This window comes from Lissotriton helveticus, chromosome 12, assembly GCF_964261635.1.
Source record: "Lissotriton helveticus chromosome 12, aLisHel1.1, whole genome shotgun sequence".
Lineage (NCBI taxonomy): Eukaryota > Metazoa > Chordata > Amphibia > Caudata > Salamandridae > Lissotriton > Lissotriton helveticus.
In genome coordinates, this window is record NC_136073.1 from 911073871 (window position 1) to 911087602 (window position 13732).

At 46.2% G+C, this 13732-nt stretch overlaps 1 protein-coding gene across 1 annotated transcript; it reads left to right on the forward strand.

The window, feature by feature from the left end:
• Positions 1-615: 615 nt before the first annotated feature.
• LOC144798207 (olfactory receptor 2C1-like) lies at positions 616-1560 on the forward strand. The gene has a single exon (XM_078668952.1). It carries the CDS (start codon positions 616-618, stop codon positions 1558-1560), a length of 945 nt encoding a protein of 314 aa, XP_078525078.1.
• Positions 1561-13732: the final 12172 nt, after the last annotated feature.

Sequence of the window (13732 nt, forward strand, 5' to 3'; positions counted from 1 at the left end):
TACAAGAAAGCATTCAGGTTTGGGCAGCTGTCCTGAAGTTTGCAGGAGAGATTAAAGGCTTGGTTTCTTTTAAAGATAAAATTAAAACTCCCATCTCAATAAGCTTCAGTTTTTTTAGGTGTATTGGCATACACTTTCGGAATGAGATTTAGTTCAAGATATCAGACTTAGCACATTCAACTCAGGGGTTCCGGGTTGAGGTTGGAGAGCCGGATGAGAGAATGGAGCCTTGGGGCACATCTCCATTTAGGGGCTAAATGGGGCTTTAAAGAAGCTTATTTTTACAAACTGTGACTTTCAGGAGAGTGAAATAAGGAGAGATGTTCAACAAACTGGTGTGCAGATTCCATACAGTACTTAAGTACACTTTTTTCAAGAGACAAAGACAAAGAAATGGAAATGTATCATATATTCAGATCTTTAGGCTGGATATCCCGTCAGTTATCCTTCAGTCACTCAGATTTGTTCCCTAATGTCTTTATTACTGAGTCATGGAACCTCCCAGATTATGAGAGTTGACTATTATGTGCTCTGCAAAAGTCAATTGATCAAAGTTTTCTGTTTGGTTTTCGCACAAATCTAAAATCTCCCACCGTCGATTTCAATTGCAGGTACATGTGTCAGAGACAGATGCTGTGGAATCGCACCACTGGCAAGTACTTCATTCTCACAGGGTTTTCCCTCAGCTCAGATGTTCAGGTTGCCGTGTTTGCTGGTTTCCTGCTTATCTACCTCATCGCGCTGTTTGGAAACCTCATCGTTATCGCAGTCATCAGAACCACAAAGAAGCTCCACAACCCTATGTATTTTTTTCTGTGCTTCCTGTCCTTCCTTGACATTGTCTCTGTCTCGGTCACAGTCCCCAGAATGCTGAAGGATCTATGGACCCAGCAGAAGCACATTTCTTTTCATGAGTGCATTACCCAAGTGTTTGTCATCTTTTCGCTGACCGCTTCAGAGGCTCTTCTTCTCACTGTCATGAGCTATGATCGTTATACCGCCATCTGCCACCCATTAAACTACACAACCCTCATGAGCAGGCAGCTATGTATCAACATGATCTGCCTTTCATTGATGGGAGGTATGCTCTTCTCCTTTGTAAATACATTTCTTGTTTCTCAATTACCCTTTTGTGGACACAACAGGATTGACAATTTTTTGTGTGAATTTCCAGCCTTGCTGAAGTTGGCCTGTTCAGATACCTTGATCAATGAGATTGTGATCTTCATACTGGCTGGGGGTGCAGGATCGGTGGTCATCGGGATCATCCTCACCTCCTACATACACATTATTAGAGTGATCCTGAACATCCCTTCCGCAGAGGGAAAGAGGAAGGTCTTCTCCACCTGCTCTGCTCACCTAATGGTGGTTTTCCTGTTCTTTGGGACAGGAGCTGCAACCCACCTGACACCTCCAAGCAGCCAAGAGAAACCAGACAAGCTGGCATCACTGTTTTATACAGTGTTTACCCCAATGTTGAATCCTGTTATTTATAGTCTGAGGAATGAAGATGTGAAGCAGGCTCTAGGAAAAGCATTTCACAAGCAAAGCAGATACTGATCAGTAAATGACTCTCAAATGTGTCCGAAGCAATATTAGCAACTGCTCCATTATCTTTTGAATATCACTCATCTACCAGTATGAGCCCTTTTGTCCATGTTGTGGCCATGTACTGCTCATCAGATAACCTACGGGCAGCTTTTTTTATTCTGGTATCTTCAGCCTTATTCCTAGCACTCATTATTAGATGATCCTACTTGCCTGATTTCTCACTTGAATGCCACTTTAAAATATTTGCTTGGACCCTACACACTCTCACCAAAACCTATGTTACCTAATTTTTATTTCTCAGACATCTGTTTATTGGTCTTCCACGCCCAGATATATTTCAGCCACTGTCTCTTCTGTCTTCAGTCCCCCAACTCAAGAGCACCATTACCAAGTGCAGAACACCCCTAAACAACCTATCATCATTCTTAAAATAAAATTATTCCCAAGTAAACTCACAAATATATCAGTTTATACTGAACTTAAGGATACTCACTATCCCCTTTACACCTGCAACTCCTTATCCTCAGACCTTGATTACATCCAATACCAAACAGTTGAAAGACAAAATGGGGAGAATCTTTCATAAACAAAAAAATCCTAACTTCAGAACATCCTGAGTCTTACAAACGACACCCTTATGTCAGCCAAATCCTCATACTAACAAGACCCAATAACCTCTGTACACTCCAACTCTTATGGTCCTATAGACTTTCCTGCAATATCTTCTCTCCTTCTTGTATAACTTTTTTCACGTTCCTCCATCCCTCCTAACAACTTTGCCTTTTGGTAGTGGCTATTAATGTAGCCGCTGGGTAAAAAGTGAATTTTCACTGCTATTTACATCGCTACTGGTTAAATAGCAGAGACTATGCACTATCTGGTGGGTGGGCGTGAAAATATGTGGAAATGTCATTATTTAACCAGCTGCCGACTGAATAGCAGAGTGTTGTCAAATTGGTTCTGCCCATTTAGTACGCTCGTTTAAAAAAAAGTTGTTTTAGACTTGAGCGGAGTTCGCGGTGTTCCGTTATGTGGAACTCCGCAAAGTGACCAAACAACTCTATCACTCTAAGCGGAGTTCCACAAGCAGTGAAATGCATTAGGTCGCTCTGTTCATGTTGATTTTTAGGGCCGGGTGTTTGTCCAACAGTGGAAATCAATCAATGAGGGTTTTGTAAACCACACTACTCACCCGTGAGGGTCTTAAGGCGCTTGGTGTGGGCAGCTCCATTGGGGTCATTTAAAGAGCCAGGTCTTGAGGTCCTTCCTGAATTGGTGCCTTGTTGGGCTCCATCATATGTGAAGGGGGAGTTCATTCCAGGTCTTGGCTGTAAGGTAGGAGAAGGATATTCCACCTACTCTGGTCCTGTAGAAGCGTGGGACAGTGGCTAGTGAGTGGTTGGCTGAGCAGAGGTTTCTCTTTGGGATGTGGAAGCAGATTCGGTCGTGGAGGTATTCGGGTCCGGAGTCGAGTAGGGCCTTGAAGGCATGACTGAGCAGCTTGAAAGTTATTCTTCTTTCGACGTGAGCCTATGGATGTTGCAGAGGTTTTGGGTGTAGTGGTTGTGCCATGGGATATCGAGGATAAGTCTGAGTGCGGTGTTCAGGATGGTCTGGAGTTTGCAGAGGAGGTTTTTGTTGATTCCAGCTTAGAGGCATTGCTGTAGTCCAGTCTGCTGGTGATGAGTGTGTGAGTTATGGTTTTCTTGGAGTCAGGGGGATCCACTTGAACATCTTGCGGAATATGCGGAGGCTGTTGAAGCATGCAGGTGATACACTGTTGATTCGGCGAATCATGGTGAGTGATGAGGTGAGTATGATGCCTAGGTTGCCTGCATGGTCTGTTGGGGTGGGTGGGTCTTGAGGGCGGGGGGCCACCAGGTGTCATCCCATGCAGAGGGGCAGAGCCAAGGATGAGGACTTCTATTTTCTCCAAGTTGAGTTTCAGGCAACTGTTCCTCATCCAGGTGGAGACGGATTTCATCCCTTCTTGGAAGTTGTACCTGGTGATGTTTGGTTCCGTGGTGAGAAAGAAGATGAGCTGGGTGTCATCGGGGTAGGAGACAATGTTGAGCCCCTGGTTTCTGACAATGGTTGCAAGGGAGGCCATGCAGACCTTGAAGATTGTGGGGCTGAGGGAGGATCATTGGGGTACTCCGCATTTGATCTCTGTTGGTTCTGAGAGAAAGGCAAGAGTCTCATTCTCTGTGTTCTGTCTGTGACAAATGATTGTATCCAGTATATGGTCTTTCCTTGGATTCCGAAATCATGTAGCCTGGTGGTTAGTGTGCAGTGTTGAAGACTGCTGATAGGTCCAGGAGGATGAGGGCTGCCGTATGGCTTTGGTCGAGAATGGCACGGATGTTGTTGGTGGTGGCGAGGAGGGTAGTCTCGTGCTGTGGTTCCCTCAGAATCCAGATTGAGAGGTGTCCAAGATGTTGTTGGTTTCTATGAAGTGTGCTAGATGGGTGTTGACAGCCTTTTTGATGACTTTGGCTGCAAAAGGAAGCAGTGAGATGGGCCTGAAGTTGATCTGGTTAACATCTGCGTGAGAGGGACGAAAGGGGGAAGACCTTCGCAAACACTCACCCAATTGGAAGAGAGTTTAGCCAGATGCCCAATCCACTTCGAGATTAATAGTAGCAGGCGACTTTAATAGCACTTTTGAGCCTCTTGATACAGAGGATCTAACACACAGCTTTCCAATCTGTGTGGCGCGACAGGTTAGTGTGTCGCAACCCACACGTAGGTGTGTCGCGTGATGCGACATGATGACATCTGCAGGCCGGCCGATATTGGGGGATTGCAACTCGAGCCCCCTCTCTGTGATCGCGACGTACATGGCGATAGGCGGAGTAGCTGCAGAGAGGAGCCTCGTGGACAGGAGCTCCAGTAAGTATTGCCGCTCCCCCATCCCTCCTCCGGGAGTGCTGCTCACGGCCCTGAGCGTGTGACCTTGCTGGGACATTTAGGGGCACTTTTAAATCGCTAAATCTTCTGTTTGCTGGCTCCTCTTCAACGGGGAGCCAGACAGCATGAATAGAAGGACGTGCGCGCAGAAGGCAGAACCCAGGGCATCTCCATTATATTTATTATTGGTGTACTTTAATTTCCTGCACGCTCACTGAAACTTCAACTCGCAGCTATGAGTTAAACCTGGCGAAAACAAGTAGCAAGTAGCAAAACTTAATAATAACCTAAGACAGTAGCCAATACGTCAAACAATATTTGAACTTCATGTTCATGATTTAAAAGGCTCATGGGGAACCTACTGCGATAAACTGAACGGAAAAGCTCTCTCCTATTAAAAACAAATTCATTGAACAGCACTGGCTTTAATCATCTGTGCCACAATGTTGAGTTTCCGCACTGACACCCAAAAGTATGGTTCCTCCTAACCCTGCAACTACTCATTTCTTTCTGCATGCAGTTGAAAATCCACCTCCTTGATGTTATTCAGAAGTGAATTCTAGAGCACGGGTACAATTAATGAAATTAAATCTGTTAGTACCAGATTGGAGCTGGGGTGGCTAAGCAATCTAAAAAGGCATGCCTGTGGCTGAAGTATTTGTGTAAGTGCCTTTCTATCTATCAGACGTGTTTGATAAGGTATCAGAAATTGTGCAGAAGAAAAAATGTCATCAGGTTTGTCACATAAAAATAAGATTGTGTCAGAGAATTATTAGTGGAGGGATTTAAACAGCAGATTAGCAGACTTGTGAGGCAGATAGTAATGTTGTTATCCAAGGGTTGTGAGGGAAAGGGGTCAGCTGATTCTATGTTTAAGACTGGATTTTATCTTGGGTCCAAGAGAGGTCTTGGGGTAACGCACAGTGCACATATTTCAACTCTAAGAGCAAATACCAGATACTAAATGTTGCTGGCTGGACGTGATCGATGACTTAGAGGTGGAAGATGATGGATGTAGCTCCTGTATTCTGAACCAGCTGTTTCTTCACGAGGTCAGAGAAGAGGCCAATGTCAAGGTAGCTGGTATAGTCACTCTCAGAAAAAGCAATGGCTCATATCAGAAAAAACAGGTGATAAGCATCATTATTTTAGCATGCCTAGGGTGATAGCCATCCCTCACTCAGTGATCCCGACGTGTGGGGTTGTGTGTGTGCGTGTGGAGTTGTGTGGGGGTGTGGGGTTGTGTGGGGGTGTGGGGTTGTGTGGGATTGTGTGGGTGTGTGTGTGGGGGTGTGGGGGGATGTGTGTGTGTGGGGTGTGGTGTTGTGTGGGGGGTGTGGGGTTGTGTGTGTGTTTGTGTGGGTTGTGTGTGTATGGGACTGTGTGGGTGTGTGTGTGTGTGTGGGGCTGTGTGGGTGTGGGTTGTATGTGTGTGGGGGTTGTGGGTTGGTGTGTGTGTGGGTGGGGGGGTGTGTGTGGCAGCATGCAAGTGACATCCTGGTGCATGACATCGCATGAAGTTACATCACAGCTTGTGACATCACAGGTGGCATTGCAGGAAGTGGCATCACAACTCATGAGCTTACAGGAAGTGAGAACAGAGATTAAGACCTCTCATATGTTAAGCAGGTCTATCATGAGTACATTTGAGCGCATTACAATATTTAACGAATTGATTTTTGCTTTGGGGTTGTGCCAAAAAGTTGACACAAGCCAGACACAAAATCTGGGCCTCAATTAAACAGTTAAGGGCCTATTTACATGTCCCTTGTGCCGCCAGTGCATCAATTTAACCATGCGAAAAAGTGACATACCGATGGTGCAAGGTGCTTATGCATGAGCGCTTTATTTTTTAAAACCCTACCACGAAGAGATTGGCAATAAGGAGAAATCAGGCAGTAATCTGTTCTGCTTAATTGGTGGCAAAGTCTGGGTTTTAAAATATATCATGGGGTTAAGGCACATCTTTCCAAACTGTGGTGCTGGTTGCTTGCACATACCTAACCTTGCTTACACTCAGTTTTGCCAGTCACTGGCTTTGTTAGACCAGATTAACAATTGCTTTATTAACCTTCCTGCTTTCTCAACTGTGCTTGGAAATGCACCATTTGCCCACTACTTTTCCAAAAATTTCTCGGGGGAACCCCTTGGGTGGTTCGGGCTTGCTCGTTGCGCTCGCACGCGTTACCGTGTCACTCAAAATCTTTTCATAAAAAGGTGTGTCACCAACATAAAAAGTTTGGAAAGCTGTGATCTAACAGGACCACAAGATGAAAACCTTGAATGGGCTGTCGCATCTTTAGACCTCCCCAGTCAAAAACTTGACACAGTTGGCGCTCTTCAGGCCCAATTCACAGAACTAACTTAAGACAAAATCCTAAACTTACTGCTTTTGGTATTGACAGAAGTTAGGATTTTGTCTTAAGACAGACTTAAGACAGACTTAAGACAGACTTAAGTTTGGATTCTGTCTTAAGTCTGTCTTAAGACAAAATCCTAACTTCTGTGAATACCAAAAGTAGTAAGTTTAGGATTTTGTCTTAAGTTAGTTCTGTGAATCAGCCCCTAAGTCAATGGCCTTAATGGTGAGTATGGTCTGAGGGCTGCAAATGGAAGAACCCCTTTGGGAATTTATGGTGCAAAAATGTTTAGTATAATTAGTGGCCTATCACGCATCATTTATATTCTCCTTGGCATGAGGCTCTGGAGAGATTTGGTTGTGATGAATGTGGCTGCCAGAGCTGACAGCGGCCATAATCCCTTCTGCCTCAGCATGAAGCGCCTGTGGGATGCTTCCTATAACTCCAAAAGAAACCTACCTCGAGTCATACCATGCAGATCTACCCTTCCAATCAAGGTGATCACTTAAATGGCGAAAGGTGGTTCAGCATGAAAATAAGATTAAGGGCATGCAGCATGATTTGGTAGTGAGCACCCTCGAGTTCCAGTCTCTGGCCGAAGGCACTGGTGGAGTGGCTGATGTAGCCACAGCCCATTCTCAAATCTTAGACCGATTCCGTTCTTATTTTGGAGCACCGAGGACAGATCGAAGGTCTAGTACCTCAACAGGGGGAGTGTACTCGTGGTATACAAGGGATTGGAGATGTGAGCGCTCAACCTTAGTCTTTGCCATCAAAGCAAAAGATAGGGCCCTTATTAAAGATTCTAGGAAGAGCTTTAAGGCACCTCTGCATCATGCGGATAGGGCCTAGGACGAATCCTGATGGCAGCAACTTAGAGAAGCATGCTCTGAGAAAGACTCTAAGTCCTTTTGGTCTTTAGTCACTTGGGGCAACAAATCAACAAATTAGGGGCTCAATCACTCCCTAATCACATCACTGGCCAGGCGTGGTACGACCACATTGGGAAGCTTTATACAGATTCTGGGGACGGGCCTCCAATGGAGGTGGCTGCTCTTTATAGTCAACCTTAGAATGATGAAGTTCTTACTTTGGGTGAGATTGAGTCCTCTATAGGCCGAATAATCCAGTCTATAGCTGCAGGGAGGGATTGTATTCCGGGAGTTCTATTTTTAGCTGACATCCCAAGCTGGGCTCGTTATATTCTACTTTTGACAAATGCAGTGACTAGTGGTTCCACAGTCCTAGGGTCATTGAAGAGGGCAGAGGTGGTTCCAATCTATAAAAAAGGAGACATAGAAGAAACTGATCAACACCCTCCAAAAGGTCTTCTGTAGAGCCCTCCTGTAGAAGATCCAGTTGTGGGCAAATGACAATGAAATCTAATCCCAATATCAGGCTGGCTTTAGGGAAAAGATGGGGAAAATTGATCAGGTATTCCACCTTCTGCTCTTTTATTGGAAAGTGGTAGTGATTGGCAAGGGCAGTCTCTGCTTAGCTTTAATCGATTTAAAGACTGCCTTCAATTTAGTCCCCAGGTACAAACTTTGGCATGTACTCAAAGATAAGGGCATCCTGCTATCTATCCTCAGCCTGGTGGCTCCACTGCACAAAGGCAACTATGCACCGATCAGATGGGGGTCGCAGGGACAACTCACCAAGCATATTCCAGTCAGCAGGGGAGTTTGCCAAGGCTGTGTTTTGGCACCCACCCTATTCTCTCTACATGAATGGAGTGTTTAGCTTTTTGCAATGAGAACCTGCCAACAACCAACCATGGGGGGATAAGGTACCAACTCTTCTGTTCGCAGTCGATACTCTGCTGGTGTCAAAGACCCCGGCAGGGTTGCAGCTGCTACTTAACCGCAAAACTATGGGTTTGGTTATTGACACCACAAAACCAAATTCATGGTCTTGAATCCCCATAAGTACCATAAAGGCAACTCAATGTTAGGAGGAACCCCTCTGGAAAGAGTTAGTGCTTTCGATTATTTTGGCGTTTGCCTCTCAGACAAAATGTCATGGAAGCTCCATCTAACTAAGACACTACTGGGACACAAGCGAGCCATGTGGGCCATAGGAAAGCAATGTTGCGCCTCACATAGCAGACCCATAGCGGCTGCCTTGCAGGTCTTTGACTCAAAGGCAGGCAGCAAAGCTCTGTATGGAGCAGAGATGTGGGGATTTTACAATTTTCCAGAGCTCAGTAAATCAGAGCACAAATTCCTGAGTGACCCCACTCACTCCCCTAATGCTTGATATGGGCAGGAACTCTATTGGTGTTATAGCGAGGCCCCGCGATTGAGCTCCTGTCCTATGCGGAAGCCCTATCGGAGTTTATCCACCTAGACAGGTGTAATAAGGTAGTCTGGATCAGAAACGCTAGGAAACTGATGTCTGAAGTAGGGCTTCAGGCCCTATGGGAAAAATAAGAAAGAGGTACTTAAACCACATTATTGGGAATGAGTTGAGCAACAAGAACCTACCAAACCCAACCAGGGAACGCTCACCACAGAATTCCATCTCCACAAACAGACCAGGCTCTTGGAGCGCTACCTAGATATAATCCAGGTCCCTCAGGATAGGATGTTATACATTCATTTTAGGTCTGGTACCCTCCCTGTTTGTGAAGTAACAGCAAAGTGGCATCCAAACAACCCAAGCTCCAGAAACTGCCCAAGATGCAAGACTCCAGTAGAGTCTGTTGCGCATGCTATATTTGCCTGTCAGGCTTATGTTCAGCACAGGTCTAAATGGCTAAAACCAATCTGCCGGCAATTGGGCACACGGAACCACCAGGAAGCGTTGCACATTTTAAAAGCAGATCCCAGACCACTCTTTGCCTGTGGAGTGGCCACGTTTTTAAGTCATATGTGTAGCGTTAGGAGAAAGGCCCTAACAGGAGAGCGTTACATTAGGGGGTGGTGATGGACGGAGCATCCGAACCAATCAAACCCTCACACCCAGTCAAAAGATCTGGGTTTAGTCCATCACCGTTCTTTAGCCCACTCTGCCACCACAGTTCGGACATGGCCATATGCAAATCAGTCTGGCCCTGTGCCTCATGGGAACAGTCCAGCCCGAACTGCCAAGCCATGCCTTCCCTGGACCGGAAACAAGCTTCCGAGGACCGGTTTTTGGCATTACAGCCGTCTTCAGCCCGGCTTGCTTGAATCCAGTGGCAAAGTGAGCAAGGGACTCACGTCTGAGCATACCCTGCCACACTTATGGTGGCCAAAGCGGTACAAAAGGGGGTGGTGATGGAGGGAGCATCCAAACCAATCAAACACTCACACCCAGTCAAAAGATCTGGGTTTAATCCATCACCGTTCTTTAGCCCAATAGGCCACCCCAGTTCAGACATGGCCATATGCAAATCAGTCTGACCCTGTGCCTCATGGGAACAGTCCAGCCAGAATTGCCATGCCATGCCTTCCCTGGACCGGAAACAAGCTTCCGAGGACCGATTTCTGGCATTACAGCCGTCTTCAGCCCGGCTTGCTTGAATCCAGTGGCAAAGTGAGCAAGGGACTCACATCTGAGCATACCCTGCCACACTTATGGTGGCCAAAGCGGTACAAAAGGGGGTGGTGATGGATGGAGCATCCGAACCAATCAAACACTCACACCCAGTCAAAATATCTGGGTTTAATCCATCACCGTTCTTTAGCCCACTCTGCCACCCCAGTTCAGACATGGCCATATGCAAATCAGTCTGACCCTGTGCCTCATGGGAACAGCCCAGCCCGAACTGTCCCTTGCAGACCCCTTCCCATTTGCGAATGAATGAGGGAGACCGCGGTTTGGTAGTGTGAAGCACCACACCTCACCAGGTGCTAGTGGCGGGGAGAGGCTATCACCAGGGGTGTCTCTCTGGCTTTGCATCTAGGCCTCTTATCGCTGGCAGGTAAACCTTGTGTAAGCAGGTGGAATGTATGTGGCAACAACCCTGTGACAGCCACAGGGCAGGCACCAGGGGTGCAACAGACACTCCTTTCTAAAATAAACAAACATACAACTCCATGATGACGTGTCCGGACTCCACTGCATAGGGACCATTCTCCTGGCTAAAGGTACAACACACTCCTGTTAATGCTTACATAAGGAAAAGATCTCTGATGTGTTCCAGTTCCATATATTACTACATCTAGGTTTTCCAGCTCTGCAGCTGAATGACTGATTGAGGCCACACTGTGTCTGTTCTGGAGCTTGCAATTCTCATTGTGTAATAATAAACACAGCACTTGGACCACATAGTGCAGAGAACATTCCTGGACTCGGTCAGCAACATACTCTGAAGGAAGGAAACCTGCAAGCTTCGAGGAGACTGAACTTCAACACGTTTAAATAGGAGAAACGTTTGAATCAGTGGAAGTGCATCCGTGAAAAATGTCTCCCTCAGTGAAACGCTCACCACTGACATCAGCTGTCATCTGAGGAGTAAGATCCCCAATAAAGCCCTGCCAGCCCCCGTCCATCGGTCCATTAATGTAGAAACGGCAACATGTGTTACCTGCAGCAGAAGAGGCAGCAGGATTGTGTAAAGTGCCACTTGAAAGCACATTACTACTGAAATAACTTGACTGGGGTTCTCAACTGTAACACAATAACCTGACATCTGTGGTCTTGACAGTTTCCAGAAGGGGACATCTCGCAAACATGAAAACACCGGCCAATCTTAGCCAGGGAGCTCATGTTGTCCCTTATGAGGAGCAGCTTGTTCCTTGGTGCATCGTTCTCTGGGGTGAATGTATGACATTGTTCTGCATTCTGTCCATCAACTGTTGTTTTTGCATTTGTCACCCCGAGTGGGCTGGGTATGCTCAGACGTGAGTCCCATGCTCTCCACACCACTGGAGTCAAGCTATCCAGGCTGATGACGGCTGATAGCCCGAAACCGGTCCTTGGATGCTTGATTCCGGTCCAGGAAAGACATCGCTTGGCAGTTCGGGCTGGACTGTTCCCATGAGGCACAGGGTCAAGGCTGATTTGCATATGGCCATGTCTGACCTGGGTGGTGTGGAGTGCAAAAAAACGATGGATTTAGGCCCAGATCTCTGTACTGGGGTGCATGTATGACAATGTTCTGCATTCTGTCCATCAACTGTTGTTTTTGAATCGTTCTCTGGTACCTGCAGGTTGGCACTTATAAGACCACACTGTCAGACCCACTAATGAAAAAAACCATAGGACTAAGGACCCCTATGTGTCCAAGCATTGTTTCATAGACACAGGATTGGTGAAACCCTTGGATCTTTCAGGCCCTCTGAGAGCTTCACAGCCACAGATGGGAGGGGGCAGGCACCCCTCCTCCCCTTAGTGACAAGGGGATGTATGTTATTGTAAACCACTGCCACATGTGTTCTTCCTGGGAAGCATACATCTTAATTCTTTTGCAGTCACCAAAAAACTCAAACTCCATAATGACATGGGGGTGACCAGCATACAGAGATCTGTCACAGGACAGCTTCAAGGATCTCAAGTTGCCCCTTGTTGGGTGGTAGTAGTTAAACTAATCTTGTTGAGTTCTCATCCAATCTAGGCGCTTCTCGTTTTATTGTTCCCAGTATAAATGCAGAAAATAAGGTTCCCAATGAGGAGAGTCAGCCCATCCCAGTACCTGAAGAACTACCAAGCCCAAATAACCAATGAAGCTGATAGTAGAACAGGGAGGAATGGAAGGGAACTCATGTGGGGAGGAAGACAATACTCGGACTAATGAAGATTACCGGGAAGTAACCAGGGCCTTACCTCCACGTAAGTCTCCCTCACCACATGAGTAACAAAGTGAGCACATACCCAAGAGGCTTCATGGCACACAAGAAACCACTGACAATCATGAGATGCGAAAGAACCGGGTGTAAAGCAAAACAGCATATTTAAATGAACAAACCGACAGGAGAAATAAATAACTGACAGGAAAATCAGGAGCTGGGAGAACCAGCCTCGAGAACAGCCTCAGCAAAACCCCCCACAGAAGGACCATTTAAAATCTTTTTTTTTCCTTTTTTTTATTGAGCTTATAGAGCGCGACAGCTATCCAAAAGGGTTTCCCGGCGCTAACGAGACAGTGAGCTAGAAAGCTAAAAAATTACTCTCATGTAAAATCAAAGGTAATTATTGATCAAATAGCCAGGTCTTAATGGCTCTGCGAAAGCGGGCATAACTAGGTTCCATTCGGATAGTCAAAGGGAGAGAATTCCACAGCTTTGGGCCCAATAAGGAAAAGGACCTGCCTCCCATTCTGGAAAGGCGAATCTTGGGCAAGCTAAAAAGGCCAAGAGATGAGGAACGCAAACAGCGAGCAGGAGTATACAAATGCACCAAAGATTGTAGGTATCTCGGGGCCATACCCCATTTTATTTAGTGCATATAGCTGAGAGTTTTAAACTTGACTCTACTCTCGACCCTTAGCCAATGTAATGAACGGAGATATCCTGACATATGTTCCCTTCTATGACATTTACATAACAGCCTCGCAGCAGCATTTTGGACAAGCTGAAGGCGTCTGATGACCGCCTGTGATGACCCTAGGTAGAGAACGTTGCCATAATCTAACCGAGAAGTAATCAGGGCATTAACTACTGACTTCTGTGAGTCTTCTGGCGGCATCCAAATGATTTTCTTTAGCCAACGTAAAATGATGAAACATAAGGCAGTTAACTTCCTAACCTGGTGCTGCATAGTCAGGCCTTTATCAATGGTCACCCCCAAATTTAGCACCTGGTCAGAAGGAATGGGGAGGGCTCCCATTTCTAATTCTTGAAAATACCAAGTTTCGTCACTGGTAGCCAATGAAGCTTTTTCAATATGGGGGATACATGTTGATGTCTAGGTTGGCGAAATATAAGTCTCGCCGCTTGATTCTGCACCAGTTGTAATTGGCGGAGTTGGTAGGCTGGGATGCCAAC

Excerpts from the sequence above, each read along its gene's own strand:
- LOC144798207 (XM_078668952.1), top strand. The coding sequence starts at position 616 with ATGTGTCAGAGACAGATGCTGTGGAATCGCACCACTGGCAAGTACTTC.